Source organism: Geotrypetes seraphini, chromosome 4 (assembly GCF_902459505.1).
Source record: "Geotrypetes seraphini chromosome 4, aGeoSer1.1, whole genome shotgun sequence".
NCBI classification, from domain to species: domain Eukaryota; kingdom Metazoa; phylum Chordata; class Amphibia; order Gymnophiona; family Dermophiidae; genus Geotrypetes; species Geotrypetes seraphini.
This window is the reverse complement of record NC_047087.1, coordinates 201,513,203-201,538,739: the sequence shown is the minus strand read 5'-3', so window position 1 is coordinate 201,538,739 and position 25,537 is coordinate 201,513,203. Positions and strand designations below refer to the sequence as shown.

At 45.6% G+C, this 25,537-nt stretch overlaps 1 protein-coding gene across 8 annotated transcripts in view; it reads right to left on the bottom strand.

Annotated features, from left to right (window-relative positions):
• ZSWIM8 (zinc finger SWIM-type containing 8) overlaps positions 1–25,537 on the bottom strand; it is a 228,379-nt gene that overhangs the window by 74,299 nt on the left and 128,543 nt on the right. For all 8 annotated transcript variants that reach the window (XM_033940124.1, XM_033940125.1, XM_033940122.1 and 5 more), the window contains 5 exons: positions 24,665–24,848; positions 22,850–22,948; positions 13,474–13,598; positions 1,673–1,907; positions 1,366–1,518 (listed from right to left, as the gene is read on the bottom strand). In XM_033940124.1, coding sequence (XP_033796015.1) covers positions 1,366–1,518; positions 1,673–1,907; positions 13,474–13,598; positions 22,850–22,948; positions 24,665–24,848 — 796 coding nt within the window. The remainder of the gene's footprint in view (positions 1–1,365; positions 1,519–1,672; positions 1,908–13,473; positions 13,599–22,849; positions 22,949–24,664; positions 24,849–25,537) is intronic.

Here is a 25,537-nt window from a genome sequence, read left to right as displayed (position 1 = left end):
TTTGGAAAGCCCTATCTTAGAGCAACAACTTAAGCAAGCTTCATCTCTCACAGACAATTTATTTTTTTATACTTGATTTGTGAATATGAGGGAACAAAGAAGAAAAGCAGAAAAACAATGGAGCCTATGCAGAATGAGTCTCTAGTAAAAGCCAAACAGAAAGTAAGCAAAACAGCTTAAGTTGTCAAATCAGTGACTCAATGGATCTGCAAGTACCAGATTTCCAAGATAACACTACCCCAGGCAGGAAAGACAGTGTTTCACAATACTGCAACAACCTCAAAATCACGTTTCCCCCATCATGTTCACAACAGAAGTGCTGAATCCAATGGGGACAAAAAAAAAGAAAAGAAAAGGTGAGAGAGATCCCTTTGTGATCCCTATTAAAAACACAATCACAAAATTTAAAGTTTAAAATAAGGGAACCAAGTCAATTCTCAAACCATGGACTTTGCACCAAGTTTCAAAGGAAATTATGCAAGCACCTTTATTTCTACAATTGTTGTGGGTAGTACCATACTTCTCTACTTCTTTCCATAGGAAATATATATACATCTAAAAACATAATGATGCATACTATTTTCTTCCCCACGATAAATACATCCTTGGGAACACTACCTTTCAAAACAGATAAACTGTGCCAACTGTATAACTTTAGTCACAAGGAGGGGAGGAAGAAGAAAATGGAGTAATTTCTGGTAGCCAGTTATATGAGTAATTTGCTACTGACGCTGCATAACTCTCTTTCAAACTATTCCCATTAATAGCTAACAATGGATTTAATGTATCAAAAGTTTTCATTAAAACAGAACATAAAAAAACCTAACTGTAATAGAAACAATGCCTAAAACACACAGCTCCTTTTACTTGCAATCTTGATAAAGGCAGCCCTTGAAAAATGTGACAAACATACATGCACAAGTCAGCAGGGTGGCCAATGGGAAACCCCCGCTGGTAGTAACATGTACTATTTATTTATTAGTTCAATTTTCTATACCATTCTCCCCAGGGAGCTCAGAATGGTTTACATTAATTTATTCAGGTACTTAAGCATTTTACCTGTCTGTCCTGGTAGGCTCACAATCTATTTAATACACCTGGGGCAAGAGTGGGATTAAGTGACTTGCCCAGGGTCACAAGGAACAGTGTGGGTTTGAACCCACAACCTCAGGGTGCTGAGGCTACAGCTTTAACCACTGCTCCACACATTAAGTTCAATATGTCAGGAAGCTTTCCTTCAAGCCTGCATTCAATGAAGATGTGCCAGATATGCCAACATAATCATTTTGCTATTCTTATTGAAGCCCCTTTCACCTTTATGAACAATTTAAACAAATATTCAGACAAAACAAAAGAACTGTGTACCTGTATGCTTCTTCTTTTGACGCACTGGGGACCCCCAACATCTCCCATTGTATCCCCCTCGATTTCCAAGAGCCAGTCGGCTAGGAACCTTCCCTTCCTGCTTAAAGACACTGGACTCCCCCTGGGACTCACAGGGAGATCTCTGGGAGCTCTCTGAATGTGAAAGAGGAGGAAATTAATTGACTACATGTTAACTGCACAGTTCCAGTGTGCTCCAGGAAGACATACACAATTCCCACAGACCTCCACTTTTCTCTACATTCAAACAGTGCCTCCCATCTGCAGGAGCAAGAGCTACTCTCCATACCCTGGGCATTCTTCTCTGGAAAGTTTTCAGCAGGACTGCCCTGGACTGTAGTGGTCACGCCAGGCTGCTGTTGGGGAGCTGATGTTCCTGCTACTTGTTGAACAGCTGTAGTTGACTGGGAAGCATGTTTGGAAGGAGATTTCTGGTTGGCTGCTGTGGGTTTGCTGGAGTAGAAGGAACTCAGGGTCTGCGGCTTGTGAGTTTGGCTCTCCCGGTCCAACAGCTTGTCTAAAATCTTAAACATTAAGAGAACAGTTAGAAGAAAGAAAAAAAAAAAGAAAGGAAGAAACAAGAAATGAAACATGCTTCCTTCATCTTGTGTCATCCAATAGAATATGCCTACCTCATAAAGAAATAAACAAAGAAAATTGATAATAGACATTTTTTTGCTCCATTAGGAAATGCCTTCTCCTATTTTTACATACATTCAGCATTATATAATGCTGCTTCTGTTTAGCTTGGGAAATCTGGATAGGAAATGTGTCAATTTATGATAGCATGTTGTCTCAGGGCAATTTTTTTTAACCACTCAGGACCTGTTCCAAGTATTTATATAAAATGTTTGCAAAGCTCTAAACCATTCCCGTTCAGTTCCACTCCTAAAAATGGGACTGCTCCATAACTGGATTATTCTGATCTCTATAAGCAAAAAAAAAAAGCCAGGCAGTATTGTTGCCATTTGACACTATAAAAATCTATCCCTGTCTAACAAATATAAATTATACAAACAGGCATTCATTCTGAGTAACAGTGGGGCTCATAATAAAAAAAAAGTCTAAAAATCTGCCTAAATCGGCACTTGGAAAAATCAGAAAGACAGGTCGTCCAAGTATCGATAACACAGGTCAACACATCATTTTCATCAGTTAATACTGGGTGGGTTTTGTAGTATTTTTCATGCTGATTTCAAAGGAGAAATTAGGTTCTTACCTGCTAATTTACTTTCTTTTAGCTTCTCCAGACCAGTAGAGGTTAATCTTTACAAATGGGTATATATCCAATCATGACCAGCAGGTGGAGACTGAAAACAAAACTGTGGGACAGTATATAATATACTCCCTTCTCTATTTACATCAGTCTGCCGAATAGCCAAGCAGAACTAAGAACTGGAAAACAGAAAGAAAACAATACTCCGAACAGGAGTAACAAATAACATACCCAAATGCTGTTGGAAAATGCAGAGGAGAAATACCAGAAGGAAAATGTCCCCACAGCTCGCCAGCTAAGCCAGCCGAGCCACAGCCGCTGTTCTTTAATTCTCCCCAGCCCTAGAAAAATACTAGACCCCGCAGCAAAAAACAAAAACTGCCCGCGAAACAGCCCCAAGCACAACAACAACAATAGACAGGGTGGGGACCTCTACTGGTCTGGAGAAGCTAAAAGAAAGTAAATTAGCAGGTAAGAACCTAATTTCTCCTTCTTTAGCACTCTCCAGACCAGTAGAGGTTAATCTTTACGAATGGGACGTACCAAAGCAGTCCCTCACACGGGCGGGACCCCCGAAGGGCCGACACCACAACACACACACCGAACACCGCGTCCTGACGCGCCAGAACATCTACCCGAAAGAGTCTGACAAAGGAATACAAGGAAGACCAAACCGCAGCCGTACAAATGTCCACTGGAGGCACGAGCGACGACTCAGCCCAAGAAGCCGCCTGACCCCGAGTAGAATGAGCTTTGAGAAACTCCGGAACTGGCTGCTGCCCCAGAAGAGAAGCGGAAGCAAAAGTCTCCTTGATCTAGCATGCAATAGTAGCCCTAGAAGCGCCAGCCCCCCTAAGAGGACCAGTCAGAAGGACAAAGAGATGATTTTATTTCCTGATCTCCTGGGTCCGGTGCACATAAGAGCGAAGGACCCGACCAACATCCAACATGCTCAGCTGATTTTGCTCAGAAGAGCCCTCCCAACTACCCAAGACCGGGAGGACCACAGATTGATTGACATGAAAAGGAAAAACTACTATTGGCAGAAAAGGAAGGAACAGGCCTCAAGACAACCTGCTCCCTAGAAAACTCCAAGAAGGGAGCCCTACAAGAGAAAGCATGTAGCTCAGAAACACGCCTAGCGGAAGAAATGTCCACCAAAAAGACCGTCTTCAGAGGAAGGTCCTTCAAAGAGCAGCCGCCCAACGGTTCGAAGGGCGGGTGCATCAGAATAGAGAGAACCAGACTGAGATTCCAAGAGGGAATAGAGGACCGCACGGGAGGCCTGAGCACCTTGGCCGCCTGCAAAAAGCGAATCACATCAGGAATGGCTGTCAAACGCTGACCCGTCACAAACCCCCGAAAGGCTGACAAGGCCACAAGCTGAACCCGGAGAGAAGCCGAAGCCAGGCCTCTATCCATGCCCTCTTGCAAGAACTCTAAGAAGTTAGGCACAGAAACGCAAAGAGAGACCACTCCCTGCACCTGGCACCACCCCTCAAAGAAGAGCCAAATCCACACAGAAGCCTGAGAGGTAGAAAGCCTCCAGGACCCCAAGAGTGTAGAAATCACCCTATCTGAATACCCCTTCTTACCAAGGCGACCCCTTTCAAAAGCCAAGCCGTAAGACAGAAGGGAGACGGGTCGAACATGGGAATGGGACCCTGCGTCAGAAGGTCATCCAAGGGAGGCAGAGGAAGAGGATCCGCCACCAGAGTGTCACCAGATCTGCGTATCACGGATGTCGAGGCCAATCTGGAGCCACCAGAACCCCCAGACCCGGATGGCGAACAATGCGGAGAAGAACTCTGCCCACTAATGGCCACGGAGGGAACCTGCACAACAGCCCCTCTGTTGGCCATGGTTGAACCAGAGCATCCAGACCCTCGGTCAGTCCATCCCTGCGACGAATGAAGAAGCGGAACACCTTGGCCTTGCCACTCGAGGCCGACAGGTCCATCAGGGACTGACCCCAAGCCGGCATTATCAACTGAAGAGCCACAGGGCTGAGACACCACTCTCTGTGATCTAAGATGTGACTGAGGAAGTTCGCCTGAACAACCTCTACCCCGGCCATGTGAGAGGCCGAGAGGTTCAGAAGGCGTGACTCCGCCCCAAAGCATGAGCCGAGCCGCCTCCTCCGCCACCTGAGCGCTCTTGGTGCCTCAACGATTGACATAAGCCACCGCCGTGGCATTGTCAGACCGGACTCTGACCGACTTGCCCCTCAAGCGGGAGCGGAAGGCTAATAGCGCCAGAGGGACGGCTCTGGTCTCCAACATGTTGATTGACCAGGATGCCTCCTCCATGGACCAGGTGCCCCTATACACTGAGCCCCCCCAACCGAGGAGATTGGCATCCGAGAGAAGCACCGTCCACTGTGATAGGTCCAGACTCATCCTCTGGACCAGATGAGAGGTCTGGAGCCACCAAAGAAGACTGCAGCGCGTCAAGCCTCACAGAGGGACAGGGACCTACAAACTGAGCCACTGGGGTGACCATCTACGGAGCCGAGCATACTGAAGAGACATGTGGGCCCACCACACAACATCCAGGAACGCTGCCATCGACCCCAAGACTTGGAGGAAATCCTGCGCCCGAGGACACCGGGACGCCAAAAGAAGGCGAATCTGAGATTGCAATTTGCTTACCCGGGCCTCTGGAAGGAAGACCTTCCCCAAGGAGGTGTCGAACAGAACTCCAAGGTACTCCAGATACTGAGCGGGGATCAACCGACTCTTGGAAAGGTTGACCACCCAGCCCAGCGACCGGAGAAACTCAACCACCCGAGCCGTAACTCGGGCGCTCTCCTGCAACGACTTCGCCCGAAACAACCAGTCATCCCAGAAGGGGTGCACCAGAATGCCCTCTGACTGCAATGCCACCGTGACGACCACCATCAACTTGGCGAACGTCCGGGGAGTCGTGGCCAGGCCCAAGGGAAGCACCCAGAACTGATAGTGCAGACCCAATATCGCCAAGCAAAGAAAGAGCTGAGGAGCGTCCCGAATGGAAACAGGCAAGTAGGCCTCCGCCAGAGCGAGAGAAGTCAGGAACTCCCCCGGCTGAACCGCCAGAAGGACAAACTGCAGTGTGTCCATGCGAATAAAAGGGAATTCTGAGAGTCCTGTTGACCTCAGTTTAAACCAAGGATGGGCCGAAAGGTCCCCTCCCTTTAGGGCCCCATAAAGGAAATGGCGTACCAGCCGATACCGCACTCCTGAGGGGACACTGGACAACTGCTTAGAGATCTAGCAAGCGCTGAAGGGTCTGGCGAAAGGCTAGCGTCTCCCATGCCACCTGACATGGAAAGGCTAGATATGATCCGGTAGAGAGCGGATAAAATTCAAGTACATAACCGTCCCGCACCACCACCAGGACCCACTGATCGGACGTGATCTTGGCCCACTTTGGAAACAAGTTGCGAAGCCGGGCACCCCCGAGAACCAAAGGGGGCGCCGGCAAAAAGACATCGCGCAGGACGGGCAGCAGGGGAACCGGGGGGGAAACTCCCAGCCCCCCGACGGGCCCCCTGAAAAAGACTGCATGCGCTAAGCCAACCGACCCCGGGGAAAAACCGGAAGCCTGGAAAGAAGCAGTCCCATGCCCCAGGCGAAACTTGCGAAATTCCCGCAGACGCCCCCGGGCAATGCCAACCCGAGAAGCCGGGCGGGCACGGTCCTCAGGCAGACGGGGCACCTCCGGGTCCGTCAGAGTCTGAACCACCAGATCTAAGTCCTCTCTAAACAAAAAACAACCCCCGAAAGGGAAATTTTGGGAAGTTCAGTTTTGGACGCGGCAACCGCCGACCAAGCGCGAAGCCACAAGGTACAGCGTGCGGCCACCAAAAGACCCAGACTTAGCAGCACCAAGTCACAAAGAACAACCGAGAGGAACGAGGCAGTCATCTCAAACTTCACCACCTCCAGATCCACTAAGGACCAGTCATCAGACTCACGATCCAGGACATGCTCAGACCACCGAAACACGGTGCGAGCCACCAGCCCCACACAAATAGCTGCCGGGACCCCCAAGGCAGAGACATCAAAAATATACTTAAGAAATGTCTCTAACGTACGCTCCTCAGAGACCCTAAGAGCAGATCCGTCCATAACAGGCACGGTATGCCACTTAGGAAGTGCCGAGACCACCGCGTCCCCCATTGGCGTAAGTAAGGTAGCCCTATCCCCCTCCGGGATGGGATACCCATGAGCCAAGGCGCACACCAAACGAAACGGCGCCCGTAGGCCACTGCGCCAACACAAAATCCCGAAAATCCTGATGCACAGGAAAAGAGCGGGAAACAGGACAGACCCCCTGAAGCAGAGGGGCCCCCATACGCGGGGTCTCCGGTGGCGCAACTTCGAAAATGCAGCACCAAGGAGACCTGCTACATCAGGTCTAAAAGCTCATCCCTCTGAATAAAAAGCGCACCACGGACGCATCTGCTCTGGAAGACGGGAAAACCGCCGCCCCGCTGCCAGCGGGCGTCCCCTCTAGAGGATCCTGGAAGCCCGCCAAAGCAGCCAGGTCCTCAACCATGCCAACACGCTCCTCCGACCACCAATTCGCAATCCAAGCCCCCCCGCGGGCGCTTGGATGAGGGAAGAGGAAGAGGGGACGCCAAACGAAAAGAGGGAGGCAAGCCATAGGGGGCGCGGAGGGAAAAACCACCCCTGAAACCCCCCAGGTGCATGTGGGACCCCCAATTGTCTGCACAAAGAAAGAAAATAAATTGGGGACAAAAAACCCCTGGGGGTCCCCAGGGACTCCCTGCCCCAGCAGGGGTCCCTGCTGAAACCTGCCCCTGTGTTTGCAATACAGGGGGAAGGTCACCTGAGGTTGCAGACAAAATGGAGGGGCCAGACAGAGAAAATGGCGAAGTTCCCGCCAAAAATGCTCCCTCCATGGCCCGTAGCGGCTGAGAAGGCTGAACAGTCCCAGCCGCTAAAACAGGCAAGTCGGCATCAGCTGTCAAAAAATCAGCTGAGAGGGAATCTTTCGGCGAATCCCTCCATGGGCGGTTGGGGAAGACCGGGCTTCCCCACTGCTCCCAGCCGACTTGCGAGGCACCATCGGCGGGGAGCTCTGGGCGCCTGCAGCCGCTGCCGACGGAGCTCCACCACCTCACCGACCCAAACCGCCGAGTTCAGGCCGGCCGCGAGTGCCTCGCGGCTGGACCTAATTGTGTCCCCCTCCCCCGGAGAAGGGCACAATTGCTCCATACGCGACCTAGCTAGAAAAAAGTGCCGGTTAGATGAAAAAATACAGTAAAATACAGTTTTCTTAAAGGGAAACAACCCTTCAGACCGGCACTACCTCAGGATTTTTTTTTTTTTTTACAGAACAGACTCCACAGGCTCTCGAAGCAATATGCCTTGCTTGATTTAGGGGGCAAGGCTTACTGCTGAGGCTCCTCTAAAAAAATGTGGGGAGGTGGAGGAAGTGGGGGGAGGGACCCCGCTCGAGACCCGCCGGGTTTGACACCCCCGAGGTCGGACGGACCCCCAAACAGGGCCCGCCCAAGCTCTGTCCGGCCAAAAACAGGGACTAGAAACCCCCTAAACAAATTCCAACAGCCCTACCAAGGGAGATGGGTACAGATCACTCAACACCTGCTGGAGACTGAAAGAAGACTGATGTAAATAGAGAAGGGAGTATATTATATACTGTCCCACAGTTTTGTTTTCAGTCTCCACCTGCTGGTCATGATTGGATATATACCCATTCGTAAAGATTAACCTCTACTGGTCTGGAGAGTGCTAAAGAACGTCTGTTTAGTTTTTCACTAGCACATCACATTTTTGTAATGAGGCTCATTATATATAATTCTAAACGTTAATTGGGTGATATATCATGCGTTTATAGGATAAACGTGTAAGGAGGGTTAACGACAGTTGTCTTTGTTTTTTTTAATGTTACAGATGGTGATTAATATCAGTCTTTATCATGCCAAGACATTGTACTAATCATCCAGATAGTTTCTGTTACGTCTGTGGGTCATTCACAACGAAAGCACAACATCGCCCAATCACTGTAGATCTGAAGAAGGTATACAAATTATACTTTGGATGTCCACTGGGTGACCAGGATAAGTCTTGGGCTCCACATATCATCTGTACCAGTTGTTCCAATGGACTTCGTGACTGTCTCAATCACTAAAAGGCAGCAATGTCATTTGCAATCCCAATGATATGGAGGGAACTGCGAGACCACCAGGACATTCAGTTAATGGAGCGTCACTACCAAGGTTTCTGGAATGAGAGTATGATGGCCGACTACTGCTGGATGTTGTGCCGTGACAATCCAGACACAACTCACAAAAAGAAATCATACTCTTAGCATTTTTGAAGAAATATTGGTTGCTAAGCGACACAGTCCAGTATAATTATGCTATGCTGTGTGCTTATTTGACTTTGGACCGAAGATACGGCAACATTTCTTTAAGTTGACGCTGCAATTCCTAAAACCCTATATGCTAAAACGCAATAAACTAACATTAGTCATAACTTTAAAAGTTTATGTGATTGAAAAAAAACTAATAACAGATCTGAAATGAGCATGGAAAACTTATTTAGAAAAATATGCTGTGTTGTCAGATGATTCCCCCCCAAAAAATGTTTTGTTGCCTTTGCAGGGTCATGTTTTAGATTTGTAGGTACTTGGAGGGCCGCAGAAAAAATAGTTAATGTCTTATTAAAGAAATGACAAATCCAAAATGTGGATTAACTGAAATTATCAAAATTAAGGAAATATTTATAAACTATTATAGTTTATAAATCTTTCTTTAATAGCTTCTGATAATTTCAGCTATACACAGCTAAAAGCAGTGCAACATGCAGAAAGTGAAAACCTGTCAAAGTATCAACTGCAAGAGACAAGATTTTGGGCCAACTATTTTGGAGGACCTCAGTATTATAAAGAATGATTCCACAACCACCTTCAGCTCTCATCTCCTCAAGCACCGGACACATGCACAAGCTGCACTGCCTCCAATGGTTACCTTATGTTCTGGAACATTTCCCGCCTCACTGCTGTAACCTCACACAAGCGCTTTCCTCCGTCTGTACACAATTGTGAGATGGAGTATAGAGGACAATCACGTACAGACACAAGAAAGCGCTTACGTAAGGTTACAGCAGTGAGGTGGGCAACGTTCCAGAATGTGACTGCCAGACACTACCTTCGGACACTACCGACTCATGTTTTCCATAAAGAATCATTCTTTATAATACTAAGGGCCTCAAAATAGTGCCTGGCGGGCCGCATGTGGTCCCCGGGCCACAGGTTTGAGATCACTGGTTTTAGATGAATCTTAAAACCAGCTTAGGCTTTTTCCCAGCCTCTGTGTGCCCAGAGTGAAAAGGGGCACACAGAGGAGGAGGAGTGGGTAAAGCGGGAGGTGGTTGGGATGTGGGCCGACCTACACTTAGTCGTCCAGCAGCCATAATCGAAAAGTTTGACAGGTTGCCTGGATGGAACTTAGACCTAGTCAAAACAGGTATAAGTTCCGGATTGGGTAGCTGAGCTGATCATGGCTGCTGTGATCAGCTCAGCGGCCCAGGCAACCTGTCCCCCCTGCCCCCCATAACGATCGCAGCAGGAGGGATGCCCAGTACCTCATGCCCGAAACTGCCTCAACCCCCTGAATGATTGCCGGCAGGAGAGATGCCCAATCTCTCCTACCACGATCCCCCGAACCCTCCTGCAATGTTTCCCAGCAGGTGGAATGCTCTATCCCTTCTGCTGCGAATCCGTGAACCTCTCCGCCAATGTTCTCCGGCAGGAGGGATGCCCAATCCTTCCTGCTATCATCCCGTAACCCCCCCCCATGTTCCCCAACAGGAGGGATACCCAATCCCTCCTGCCGACACTCCCCACCCCAAAAGGTTGCCCCTGCCCCGAAAGTTCATCCCTACCTGGACCCCCCATAACCCCACTTGGATCCCTCACCCCCTCCAGAACCCCATCCATAACCCCTCTCTAACCTGGTTTTGTTGGCCGGCTGGCTTGTGCTTATATCTGGCCGGCAGGCCCGCTTTTGAAGGAATGGTAGGCCTGTCCCTTCCCGGTGCATCTTGGGATGCACTGGGGAGGGGCCTAAGGGCCTGAATAGCCCAGGCACTTAAGGCCCCTCCTGTAGGAGGGGCCTTAGGCACCTGGGCCAACAGGAATGTTAGGCCCATCTCCCAGTGGTAAGCCAGCTAAAAAGGCACCAGATTCCCAGACAGGGTCGCAGGTCATTATGGCATCGAGTCCAATCATGCCAACCAAGCGAAGACCCCCTATGCAATTTGTTTCCAAATCGGAATCTTAGGGTGGTGGTTAAGTGCTTATTTATGCCTCCAATATTGAATAAAGTGAAATTATTTCACTATAGCAGGAAGTTCTCAGAGGACAGCAGAATGAATATCCAACACTGATGGATGATGTCATCTTATTGAGTCCTGCACAGAACTTGCTCTCCAGCAACTCCTAGAAGCATTGGAGGGTGGCGTACTACACAAAGCGCACAACCTTCCCAGCCACTAATCATCACACAAGTCAAAGCCAGTCTAATAAGGCTATAGAATACAACTCCAATGTGAAGTGGACAGGCCAGTAGTACTACTACTACTAATCATTTCTATAATGCTAATAGATATATGCAGCACTGTACACATTATATGCAGAATATATTGCAGTTTCTCTGTCCCTAGTCTTTGTACCTGGGATAATAGAAGGTTAAGTGACTTATCCCAGTATCTCAGTCCACTATACTAACCTTTATGCTACTCCTCTGCTCAGAATACCTGCTACAGGTGAGGAACTTCGCTTTCTCCAAGGATAAGCAGGATGAAATAATCCACATTAATGGGAATCCCTAGCCACTAGCCTGTTTGAAATAAAAAAGGAGGGTGGGAGAAGAAAAGCCTGCAACAGGCAAAGCCTAATGCAAAACCAGGAACAGGAAATAAAAATAATTTTTTATTTTTAGACAGCTTAGAGCAGAACCATATGGACTTAGGGCTGTGGAGTTGGATTCTAAATCCTAATTAAATTCTGAATGACTGCCTGAAACAAACCAGCTGTCACATTGGGAGTCTTGTTCTAGAGAGTAGTAAGATGCTCACTACTCATGTTCACGATGATCACATTCCAGTCCTGCAAATCTCCTCAATAGAGGCTGATCTCAAGTGAGCTACTGGCACACACATGGCTCTAATATTGTGAGCTGTGACATGGCCTTCCAGAGTTATCCTGTAAGACTAGGCCAGCGCTGGGGAATGAAGGCACAATTCAGTTGTGTTTTCAGGATTTCCCCAATGAATATGCATGAGATCTATTTGCATACAATAGCGGCAGTGCATGCATATAGATCTCATGCATATTTGTTGGGGAAATCTTGAAAACTCGACTGAACTGCATCCCTTGTTCTGTACCCCTGGTCTAGGCGGTGCCTAGATAGAAAATAATGACGTTTGGCTACCATCTCCAGCATTACTGCACAGACAGTACTGTGAAAGATCCTTGCCTGCCTGAGAGAGAGAGATGCATCAAGTGCTGAATCATTCAAGGACAAATTGCAACAGTGGCAACCTTGATTGAACTTAATCTGAAAATTAAACATGCAGCCTTGTTTTGTAGCAATTGAAGTTGTTTCTGTAATTTGACTAATATGTCAATTGTTTAGTTTATTAAAATTTGATATGTAGGCAGTCCCCGAGTTACAAATGTCTGATTTAAGTACGACTTAAGAACGTGGTTGCGGCTTCATTTGATTTCACTGAGCAGTATTTCCACTTCTCCTGCAGCAGAATCAGGAATGATGCATGGTTACATTAAGAACAGTGTGTAGTTGTGCATGCTGAATCTTAGAGGGAACACTGGTAGGGACAGTTGTCCCTTTTGTCAGCTGGAAGCAGAGATAAGCAGCAAAAATCTAAAAATCTACAAGTTCTGAGTTACATACAAATTATCCGAATAGCTTTAAAAACATAATTCGCCCTTCAGATAAAATCAAAGAAGTACAAAATCATTTAAAACCACTTAGGAAAGGAATGCCGTTCAAAATAAAAGGAAAGAGTTAAAAGGAGTTATACCAGATCCTGCTCCACTGCAATGACAAAATGTCATGTATGAAAATTTGAAAAGCTAGTCTGTTTATAAATTCTTTATTCATTTTTTCATCTTACAACAAGTGTGTCAGAAAATAACATTTTGAACTTATATAATATCACTTGAATATCTATCATTATCAATTTCATTAGTAAAATTAAAACCCTCCTTCCCAACCCTGTTATTACACAAGTGATTACATACATCATATAATGTATTATAAATAATATTTTCTATTAATCCAACCCGTTAATATACAATTAAAATCCCTCCCACCCCTCACTATGCAATTATACCAAGCTAGTCTGAAAAAAATGTACTTTCAATGATGTTTTAAAACCAGGATATGATTGCTCAGAATGGAAGTCAGGAGGGAGAGCATTCCCCAGAGAGGAGACTATGCAGAAAAAAGCTGCATGGTGAGTGGACTCAAGATGCAAACAGAAGACAGGGGGAAAAGACAGATGAGAGATAGTGGCTGAGAGAAGTATAAAAGAAGACTGGTGTGAAGGACTCTGTAAGCTAAGACAAGGCCCTTGAACTGAATCTGGAAGAAAATGGGAAGCCAGTGACATTAGGCTATATTACAATAGTCCAGCTGGGGCAATATTAAACTTTGGAGCAGAATCCTAAATGCTTCTCGTGAAAATATGGATAGTTCCGATTTGCTTAGGTTAAAAAAATTGTATTCTGAGGTTGCTTTGTTTTGTGTTGTCCCCCCTTCCTCTTCCAAATTGTTCTATTGTGTAGTTCAGGGATTGGGTCTTATACGATACCTTTTTCAGCTTTGACTGGTCATCCTTGTAAGTAATCATCAAAGCAAGGGCCAGATCTCCCTTTTCCCTCCTGGTCCCCTCACAGAGGAGGGGGTGCTCTGCTTCACTCACAGTTGTCTTCATACCTAAGGAGATAAGATTTAACAGCAATATATGCATTTAATTCTTAAGGGCTTTACTTATCCCAAATCCCAGCAAATTAGTTATCACAAATTAGCCTAATATTGTCATCTAACCCCAATAGAATGAGGGAGTAGACATCATCATATCAAATCCAAGTGAAAAACATCTTCCTGAATCTCAATCAGATACAGATCTAATCTGTCTCATCCAAACCCCCAAAAATGAGAGCTACTATCTGAAATCCCCAGAAGCATAAATTATCAGAGAAATTATCTAAACGGCAGGAGGAGAAGAACAAAATGTTTACAATCTAGAATCTATGAGAACTCCAAAACCCAGCAATATAAAATCCTACAAGATCAGGGGCCAGAGTTCTCATAATTCTTACAACAGGCCTAAATTCAACTATTGAAGCCCTAGAAGTTTAACAGTACTTTTTACCTGCTAAGTTTCGACAGTTCTTCTCATTAGTCTTTCCTCAAAGTTTCTTGAGCCCTACTGGCTTTGCTGTTATTTCTGCCACAATTCCCATAAATCATGGAAAAGTTGAAGTTTGCTCATAAGCTACAAGACACAAAACATGAAGTGCACCCAGATCCTTAGAAGAGGGAGCTCCATGCGGAGTAGGAAAGAGGATCAAGTTTTGTGTGCTCCACACTAGAGAATGACATGAGGGAAAAAAAAAAATTTGTCCCTGTCTCTGCCCCATCCCCATGAGCTCGTCCCCACGAGCTCAGTCCCTGTCCCGATCCCATCCACACAAGCCTTGAATAGTTTTATACTGAACTTATTTTCTTAAAGTATAAAAAGAAACAATATTCTGCAGAATTTATTTATACATTTTTAGCAACACACAAAAAAAGGAAAATAGAATTTTTTTTCTATCTTTGTTGTCTGGTTTCTGCTTTCCTCATCTTCTCCTCATTCAATTCCTTCTATCCACTGTCTGCCTCCTCTCCGCCTCTTCCATTTGCTCTGTTATTGTGCCACTCCCCACCCCCCCTCATTGGTCTGGCATCCATCTTCTTCCCTCTGCTCCCCCCAAAGTCTGGCATCTCTGTCTTCTTCCCTTCCAGCATCTTCTCCCCACTCTCTGTTCCCCATTTCCCTCCAGCATCTTCTCCCCACTCTCTGTTCCACATTTCCCTCCAGTGTCTTCTCCCCACTCTCTGTTCCCTGTTTCCCTTCAGCATCTGTTCCTTTCCACCCCCCTTGAGCATCTGTTCCTTTCCACTCCCCCTCCTCCACCCTCCTTGAGCATCTGTTCCTCCCACAGGAAGCCTTACTGACTCAGGGACAGTCCAAAAGAAGGAGCCTGGTCAAATCCTGTGATTTGGAGTCTACTGAAGGATGGAATGGGGCATTTGTTATGGTGTCTCAGCCAGAAAGGGAGACAGAGTTCCAGGATGACTACCTGGAAGGAGTCCAAAGCCCACCTCCAGATCTAGCTACTGAGCCAGAACAGGCTAAGCAGCTAATTAAAGTCTTGTTAGAAGACCAGCTATTTGATTTTGAATATGTAGCTAAATTAAGGGAAGAAAATAAAAACCTCCAGAGGCAACTGATGGAAGTTCAGGACCAGTTGTTTAGGCAAAGTATGGAAGAGGCTCGAGAAGCCAACAAAGCTGTTCAGACTCAGCTTACCGAGATGGAAATATCTAAGAATAAAACAGGGAAGGAACTGAATGAGGAAATTGGCAATCTCAGAGCAAGAAATGAGGTACTGTCCCAAAAGTTAAAGGAACAAGTCTGCCTTGTAACAGACCAGAGGGCCAAAGCAGAGGCTGCAAATGCCTAAGCAGAGCAGCTGCAGTAGAAGTTGACAGCGACAGTGCCAGGCTGGCAGTATTCCAGACTGCAAGAGCAGCTAAATGAAGTAGTACAGAAGTGTGAGGCAATGAAAGCCAAGGCAAGAGGGCTCAAAGAGCTGAATGAAAAAGCTCCAAAGGAAGTTATAAGAGATGCACCTCCAGGAGAGGAGGGGGCAAAGATGGCTGAGAGAACCCTGCAAGAGTGCACTCGGCTAAGAAAAGAGAATGTGTTGTCCCAACAGCTTGAGGAGACCCAGGCTCAGCTTGCTACTGAGACTGCCGCGGGGCAGGAGTGCCAGAAGCAAGTACAAAACTTAGATGCAGAGCTGCAAGCAGTCCAGGAGAAACTAAGAAAGAAACAAACCCATCAAATGGAAGAAGAATCAGCCCAAGATCCAGGGAAGTGGCTTCCTGACACCCTTTTGGGGCTGAGAGACTAACTGGGAAGGAAGTACCCAGGATGACCCTGAAGAGAGGGGCCTGGCAACATCTACAGAATTCTGGAAGGAGTTAAGACAGGCATGCATGCCTGGTGATTTGGTACAGGTGCAGAATACCACTGTGGAGTTCTCAAGAAGTGGAAACTCACGGGGGTTTGCAGTTCAATTCTACCCTACACCTAGACACCAAGGTGCCAGTACATTAACTACAGATGAGAAAGTGTCTCAGCCCACAGGACATGACAAGGCTCCCTGGATGTGGGGAGATGGAGTCCAAGCTCTGGTAATGGGAGGAATGGACTCCGATTTGTTTCCAAGGGACAACCATACTCTTAAACCAAAACTCAAGTTTACAGATCCAATAGCTAAAGTGACACCAGAATAAGTGCATCAAAAGCCAAAGAGCACATTGATCCGGGACTCTCCAACAGGGGAGGGGAATCTAGAGACTAGCAACCAGTAGCCCCATGATTATTATAGACTACAAGAAAAAGAAGAAGAGGTGAACTCAGTCGGTGTCATGATGGTACTGCTTGCTGTGTCCTGTTCCCTTATGTATGCATGAAGCACAGAGTAACAGTCTGGGTTGTGGCCCTGGGGTGGTCTTGGCAATTCAGAATAGTGGATAAGGTCCTAAGTGCCCTGGAAATGTCTTGCCCTCCACCCTTGGGAAAGAGGCCCCTGGTAAAAGCAGGCGCTCACCCCATTGGGGATGAGCTGAGCGGGAGGGTATGTGGCAGATTAAGGGATTTCCCCTCGCCCATGCGAATATTATACCCCCAGGCAATAGGGGGTGCTAATCAGAAAGAAAAAAAACCTACAGATCCCGGGATGCATAAAGCTCAGCAGCTTTGGAACAGTTGTTGAATCACAGGGACAGGACCCAGACAGAGAGAGATACTTCTGCTCCAGGCTGGGTTCATTCCAGAGAGGTCCCTGAGCGAGAAAGAGGAACTCTCAAGTTTTTCCTAGACATGGGCAGAGGCAGGCCTTGGAAAAACAGACTGATGCCTTTAGAAAGCTCGCTGAGATAAGCCACAACTATATTCTTTGACTGGTATGAGGCAAAGAATAAATCAGTGTTTTTTGTGTCTGTGAAAGGTGTTTGTGGTCATTGCTCCTGCCAAACCAAGATACTCTACCACTGCATGATTTAGTAAATTTCTTATGAACCATTATTTTGAGTTACGCATGATTTAGAAAAAAAAGATGCATTTCTAGAAGCTTTCTAAAGAGCATGTAAGAGGTAAAACTACAAAAAGGAAGTATATAAGTCCCAATCCGTAACCCCCTCCCCTATCTTAGTAATGTCCAGATGGGAGGGAAAGCATATGCGAGCACTGGGCAGTAGAGGCCTGTGAAGGCTCTATTTTTAATTCTTGGAGAGACTCAGTAATAATCTCAAAAAGCACTGATGGCTTGAACAGCCTGTGCACAGTCAGGTCCTCTCCAAGATCCACCTGGTCAGAATCTGACTCTCCCAGGCGTGATGCCAAGTCTCCTAATACTGGAGGACCCCGACTGGGACAGTAAAGGCATAGATACTGAATTCACTTCATCCCAGTCCTCCTCTGACTATATCCCCCGCATCTTGCGCATGGTTCTGCAGCAGGGAAAATATGTCCTTAGAGGGAATAACCCCCTTCGCTACCACTGTTGCGACCCCCAAGGGGTCACTGTGACCATTTATGTATGCTTCAAACATCATGCTTATAAATTCTGGAGCAAAGGTCAGATCAGGATGCTCAGAAGGCTCTGGCAGGCACTCCTGCGGCCCAGTATAAGGTTTCACGGTAGATACGTGGTTTTGCCGGGGATGCCCTTCCGCCAGTTCCCAGCTGTAGCTGGGATTTCTGATCTGGAGCTCAATACAAGAGGGACCCCATACTTCCAGAGGGACTAGAGGAGGCTAACCCAGTGACTACCCCCCCACCCCTTCACATGCTGCACAGCACATAGAACACAGACGGTCCTTGTCCAGCTATTCAGTGTATATCTGGCATGAATCGTCAGTATCCTAGACATAAGAACATAAGAAGCGCCTTCTCCGGAACAGACCCTAGGTCCATCAAGTCCAGCGATCCGCACACGCGGAGGCCCCGCCAGGTGTACCCTGGCATAGTTTTGGTCCCCATATCGCTCCAAGCTTCTCGTAAAGAGAAGTGCATCTAGCCTACCCCTACCCATGTCACTTCATGCCACTCATAAGGAGATGTACATCTAACTTACCCTTAAATCCTAGAATGGTGGATTCCGCAATTACCTCTTCTGGGAGAGCATTCCAGGTGTCCACCACTCGTTGCGTAAAGCAGAACTTCCTGATATTTGTCTTGAACTTGTCCCCCCTTAGCTTCAGCCCATGTCCTCTTGTCCGTGCCACATTGGACATTGTAAATAACGTTTTTTCCTGCTCTATTTTGTCGATTCCTTTCAGTATTTTGAATGTCTCGATCATATCCCCTCGTAGTCTCCTTTTCTCAAGGGAGAACAACCCCAGTCTCTTAAGTCTTTCCTCGTAATCCAGGTTCTCCATACCTTTCACCAGCTTTGTTGCTCGTCTCTGCACCCTCTCTAGCAGTATGATATCCTTCTTTAGGTATGGAGACCAATGCTGGATGCAGTATTCCAAGTGTGGTCTGACCATCGCTCTATAAAGCGGCATTATGACTTTCTCCGATCTACTCGTGATTCCCTTCTTTATCATGCCTAGCATTCTATTCGCGTTCTTCGCTGCCGCCGCACATTGCACCGACGGCTTCAGTGTCCTATCGATTAATACTCCCAGGTCCTTTTCCTGTTCAGATTTTCCCAGAGTTGCACCTGACATACTATACTTGTGTTCCTTATTTTTTCTACCTAAGTGCATCACTTTGCATTTTTCTACATTAAACTTCATCTGCCATTTATCTGCCCAATTCTCCAATCGGCTCAAGTCACTCTGGAGTTTTTCACTGTCCTTCTGCGATTTGATGGCCCGGCATAGCTTTGTGTCATCTGCAAACTTGATGATCTCACTGGATGTTCCATCCTCTAGGTCATTGATGAAGATATTAAATAAGATGGGCCCAAGTATCGAGCCCTGGGGCACACCGCTAGTCACATTTTCCCAGTCCGAGAACTTCCCATTTATGCCCACTCTCTGTCTTCTGTTCTCCAGCCATTTGCCTATCCATCTTAGTATATCTCCTTTTATTCCATGGCCCTGCAGTTTCCTGAGGAGTCTTACATGTGGAACTTTGTCGAACGCTTTCTGAAAATCCAAGTATATAATATCCACCGGTTCTCCATTATCAATTTGTCTGTTCATTGTCTCAAAAAATTGAAGTAGGTTCGTCAAGCATGACTTCCCTTTCCTGAATCCATGTTGGCTGGCTTTCATCAGGTCGTGTGTGTCTAGGTGCCAGGTTATGCTATCCTTGATCAGCGCCTCAACCATCTTCCCAGGGACCGACGTGAGACTCACAGGTCTATAATTGCCCGGTACTCCTCTTGATCCTTTTTTGAATATCGGCGTGACGTTCGCTATCTTCCAGTCGTCTGGTATCTGCCCTGTTTTGATTGACAGGTTGGCAAGTTTTTGGAATAGTTCTCCGATTTCCACTTTTAGCTCTTTCAAGACTCTCGGATGAATTCCATCTGGTCCAGGGGATTTGTTGCTTTTGAGTTTGTCGATCTGGCGGTATATCTGGTCCAAGTCCACGTCTACTGTGGTAAGGCTGTCCTCTGTTACTCCTTTGAACACTTTCACTGCTTCTGGAATTGTTGCAGTGTCTTCCTTTGTAAAGACAGACGCAAAGAATGAATTTAGTCTGTCTGCGATTTGTTTGTCTTCCTTGATGTACCCTTTCCTTCCCTGGTCGGCCAGCGGTCCCACCGCCTCATTTGCGGGTTTTCTCCGTTTCACGTACTTGAAGAAGGGCTTGAAGTTTTTGGCCTCCTGCGCTATTTTCTCCTCATAATCCTTTTTGGCATCCCTCACCGCCCTGTGACACTTCTTCTGATCACCCTTGTGTTTGTTCCAAGTTTCGATTGTTTTCATGCGTTTCCATGCTTTGAAGGAGTCCTTCTTTTCTTTTATGGCTTCCTTCACCTCTTTAGTAAGCCACGCCGGCTCTCTTTTGCCTTTGGTTTTCTTTACTTTGGATATCCTCGGAATGTAGAGGCTTTGTGCTTCCGTGATAGTATTTTTCAGAAGGGACCATGCCTGTTCTACCGTTTTGACTTTGCCCATTTTTTTCTTGATCCGTTGTTTCACCATGGCTCTCATGCTATCATATCTTTCCCTTTTGAAGTTTAAAGTTGTGGTTGAGGTTTTGGTACTTTTCCCCTTCCCGACATCGAGTCTGAAGTTGATCATGTTGTGATCGCTCGTGCCCAGCGGGACCGTGACTTCTACTTCCTTTGCTGGCCCCGTAATGCCGTTTAGGACCAAGTCCAAGGTGACGTTTCCTCTTGTCGGCTCTCCCACCAATTGTTCCAGAAAGCAGTCCCCTAGCACTTCCAGGAACATTGCCTCCTTGCCACAATTTGAAATTCCCAGGTTCCAGTCTATTCCAGGAAAATTGAAATCCCCCAAGATTATGACATTACCTGTCTTACATTCGTGTTTAATTTCCTCTATCATTTCCACGTCTGTTTCTTCCATTTGTCCTGGCGGTCGATAGTAAAGGCCAATCTTTGTGTCAGCTCCGTTGTGTCTGGGAATCTTTATCCAGAGGGATTCCAGCTTCTCTTTCTCTTCTGTCATAGTCTCTCTCACAGATTCTATTTCTTCACGAACATATAGTGCAACACCTCCACCTTTCTGCCCCACTCTATCTCTTCTGTACAGTTTGTATCCCTGAAGTACTGTATCCCATTTGTTTTCATCATTCCACCAGGTTTCTGTTATGCCAATGATTTCCAGTTCTTCGTTCTTTGCTATTGCTTCTAATTCTCCCATTTTGTTTCTCAAACTTCTAGCGTTCGAATACATACATTTAAGTTTCCTTTGTGTTGCCTTCTTAGACTCCTTAAGCTTAGCAGTCTCCCTTGGTTCCTTCATGGTATCCTTCCTTGCTCCTGTATTTTCTCTCTTAAATGCTTTGTGGTTGTCCCCGCCTGTGTCTGAGTAGTTGTCCATAGTTCCTTCTTTGGGACATCCTGTCGCCCGGACCATCGACTGGTGGTCGACTGTCGGCTTTCCCCTGACCTTTAGTTTAAAGCCTTCTCGATGGCCTTCTTGAAGTTGCTTGCCAATACTCTTGCTCCTTCCTCGTTGAGGTGCAGTCCATCCTTCCTGTAGTACTTGCTTCTTCTCCAGAACGTTGTCCAGTTGCGCACGAAGTCAAAGCCTTCCTCTTCGCACCATCGTCTCATCCAGGCGTTGATCGCTTGCAGTTCCCCTTGCCTCCTTCCATCCGCTCTTGGTACCAGGAGGATTTCGGAGAAGGCCACCTTCACCTCCCTGATCTTCAGTATTCTTCCGAGTGAGCGGAGCTGACCCTTCATTTCTTCCCTATCATACTTCCGTCCGCTCACATCGTTGGTTCCCACGTGGATAAGCACAGCAGTGTCCTCTCCCCCTGCGCTGTCTATGATCCTGGAGATCCTGTTGGCCACATCTAGTCTGATTCCAAGCAAAACTGTTAAGTGTTTTGAGGCAGATAGAAGCTTTTATTTTAACACTGGGAAATCCAAGATGGCCACCACAACAGGGATTTTAGTGCCAGAAAAGGCCCTTGGGAGCTAAATAAGGGGTCAAAATATTCAGGGAACAGGATATTAAAGGTGGGGGGACCCTGTCCCTAGCCCCAGACACCTATAAAAATCACTTTTAAAAGGAATTCCCCCTCCCCTGATTTCTCTCATAGGCTGTCATAGCTTTACTCACTGCACTACGCTGGTGCTGGGGAGCTGCAAAAGGGATAAACTGCAGACAGAGAACTTCTGCCTTAGTCAAGCTTGAACATCCTGATAGCTTGCTTCTTCAGACCACCCTCAGTCCAAATGACCGGACTGAGACCTCAACCCCCAATTGGAACTTGTGCATGGTAGGAAGAAACAGTCAGCACCCAATTCTGGTAACAAACAAAACAAAACACCTTAGGGCCACTGTAGACAAAACCTGGAGCGATATGTGCTCCCAAGGGAATGGTCCTTGAGCTGCCTCTTAACTGAAGACTACTGCCCTCCGAGTCTTTTTTTTCTCTGGAGTCAGAGGGGCCCCCTAAATTGGCAGCATCTGCAGCACCAAAAAAACCACACATCTGGATTTAAAAAACAACTGAAATCAAATTTAAAATAAACATGAACAGACAGGCTCATACCATCTCGCGTGAAGATAGTAAAACTGAGGAATTACAGGACAGCCCAGAGGTATGGGAGGCAGAGCAGAAAAATGTAAATGAGGCTCTGTACACACAGAATCTCATGAACGAGATACACAACCCAAGTGTTCCAGAATGCACTAGAAACCACATTCTAATGCTTTGCTATGGCTATTAAATCCCCCATTGCTAGTAGTTATTGTTCTGTAGTGTGGTGACTACTTGTCACATAACTGGTCTTTACAATAGTGTACCATTTTGATCAGTTACACCGTATCCCGGTGGTTCTTAAACCTGTCCTGGGGTTTTCAGCCAGTTGGGTTTTCAAGATATCCCTAATGAATATGCATGAGACAGATCTGCATGTCTGTCACCTCTATTATATGCAACTCTGCCTCATGCATATTCATTACGGACATCTTGAAAACCCAACTGGCAGGGGGTCCCCTAGGACAGGTTTAAGAACCACTGCCGTATCCCGTTATCGTAATCTCTTTTTCAACACAGCATGTCAACATATGTAATGCTGAGCCACAGCAATAATCTTCCCTACGATCATTACCAGCAACACTATAGAAAGATATCAAAATAGAAATAAATTTCAGCTATAATGATCATCTCTTCCAAACTTGCACATTCTGAATTATGCTGTATTTATATTTCAACAAAAAACCCAGGATGCAGAGACTCTTACCAAGGGCAGCAACTGCTGCCTCAAAGCCAAGCTCTTCATCTCCAGGCATTTCACTATTTCGATTACGGCTTGGTGGTCTGGATCCTGTCGGGGACACCACTGCAAACAGATGGAGGAAAAAGACCATAAATCACACTACAGGGAGGTTCAAGATTTCTAGGTAAACTTTCACCCTCTATAACAGATGCACTTTTAGCAATATGACTGCAACCTTAGTCTCTATAATATTTAGGCTTGAAAAGGGTTCCCATGGACATAAAAAGGCAGTATCTAGTAACTTGAAGCTACCTGGCCTTATGCCTGAAACCCTTATTTTACTTCTACATAAAGTGGCTTATTCTGCAAATGGAAGCACTTAACCTTTTACTTATAATTTGATCTGGCTTGGGCCTGTTATACAATACTCATCTGCTAATGCGGAACACAAACAGACCAGCCTTGAGCCAACTATGAACTGTGAAAGGCCCAGAACTAATACTGCATGGCAGAAACCCCTGACTCAAGATTGAGAAAGGAATCTTAATGCAATTTGCAGTTATCACTTTGGAGACTTTTAATCAGTAACTTCTGAAGATCAGATACATTAATAATGGTTGGTGTTTACTGCACCCTATGGAGGACACAAGAGAACAGCAGCAATGTAACAATTAACCAACATTTGATGATAGAATGGCATGGCTTAATAACAGAGTTAGTCAACACACTTGGGACTGGACCACTGAACTTGGATATATATGGTTGGACCTAACTTTGGAGTTGACAAAAAACCTAAAACAGGGGTGTCCAATGTCGGTCCTCGAGGGCCGCAGTCCAGTCGGATTTTCAGGATTTCCCCAATGAATATACATTAGGTCTATTTGCATGCACTGCTTTCATTGTATGCTAATAGATCTCATGCATATTCATTGGGGAAATCCTGAAAATCCGACTGGATTGCGGCCCTCGAGGACCGACATTGGACACCCCTGACCTAAAACAAAACCTGGATGTAATAGATTTTGATGAACTCAGATTAGGAAGAATATTGTATACAAATAAGTATGTAGCAATGAAAATGGAAAGAATGAAATCAAGAGCACCACAGCTATACCTGGAATACAGATTCTACAAGATCTGGAGATCCAACATTATTGAATACCTTAACTGCACTACACTCAGTTCCATCCTTGATGGCCTTAAGAAACGGAAAGCTTGTTTTTTTTTTCAACCAGCTTTTCCTTTTGTCTAATGTGATGTTCTGTCTTATTTTGTCTATAAAGACCTCAGTGGTAGCACCAGTATGTATATAAACTTTTTACACATACAGAGATTAGGCAACAATATTTGTCATTGGTCTCAACCTTTCAAAAATTTTTTCAATGCATTCAGTATTTCAAATTAAATTTCATAGATAGATACTCATCTTTATCTACGTGGGGTAGGGATAGGCACTCCGACATAGACCTATGTTTCGTCCAGAGGGCTTTATCAAGGAAATCCCCCTGCAAATATATATAACAAATGACCAATGAAGAATATTGGTGCCTAATCTCTGTATGTGTAAAAAGTTTATATATATATATATGGGTGGTACCGCTGAGGTCTATATAGACAAAATAAGTCTCTTATGCTACTATTCTTTGAGTTTGATGGAACTGGTCTTATACAAAGCAACAAAGATAGAGCTCTGTTTTTATTATGCATGTATTTTATAAGCCACCCAGGACTGGAGATAGGCAGGCTATGACCTGGTATAATGGTTTAACTCCAACCCCAACCACTAAGTAACTTGTCTGCAAACAGGATATTAAAGCTCTCCACAACATAGCATGATACCTGGGATGCACAAGACATCAAAGATGAAGCTGGCTAGCATAAGAGGCAGGACAGGCCTGTAGTCACACAGTGTGCCATCCCTTAGCTCTTCTGCTCTCCCACGAATAGTGTTCATCTCATTAGAGCCTAAGGGGATCTTCTTTAAAAGTGAGACCACCTCCGATTCTTGGTAAGCCAGTTTCACCTACACAGGAGGCAACAGTATCACACTGTCATTTAAAAATTATCCAGAAAGGCCTCTGAATTATCTGAAATACCATCAGTTCTCAAGAACTTATGCTTCATTTATGAAAGCACTGATATAAGCCAAAATGACACTGAGGGTGATATTTTTTTCTTTTTTTCTTATATAATTATAATAACAGGAACAAGCCTCAGAATATGGAGTTTCACCCATTCAGGGTTTTCTCATAATCTGAGGCTTGTTCCCGTTTATATAATTATATAAGAATAAAAAAAGAAAAGAAAAGAAAAAAAAAATCACCCTCGGTGTCATTTTGGCTTATATCGGTGCTTTCACACATTGTATTTAATTGATAGGTAACCACCAGGTTTTCTTTATTTCATTGTTGTATATCATTTATGAAAGAAACATATAGACCATTTTATTCATTTTTACCAAACTCAATCATTGATTGTAACTTAATATTTCATCAACCTACAAAGCTACATCATAAATAAAGCTGATGTTTAGGTGAACAGTTGAAGTGATGATTGAATAAAAATGTTTGAGAGACCAAGAACAGTTTTATTTACAAATTTTGTATTTCACACTCTCTCGCACATTCTGGGCAAACCACAATTTAATGTACATAATTCAATACAAAACTCATTATATTTACTAAATCTTGACCTGAACTGTCAACATTAACA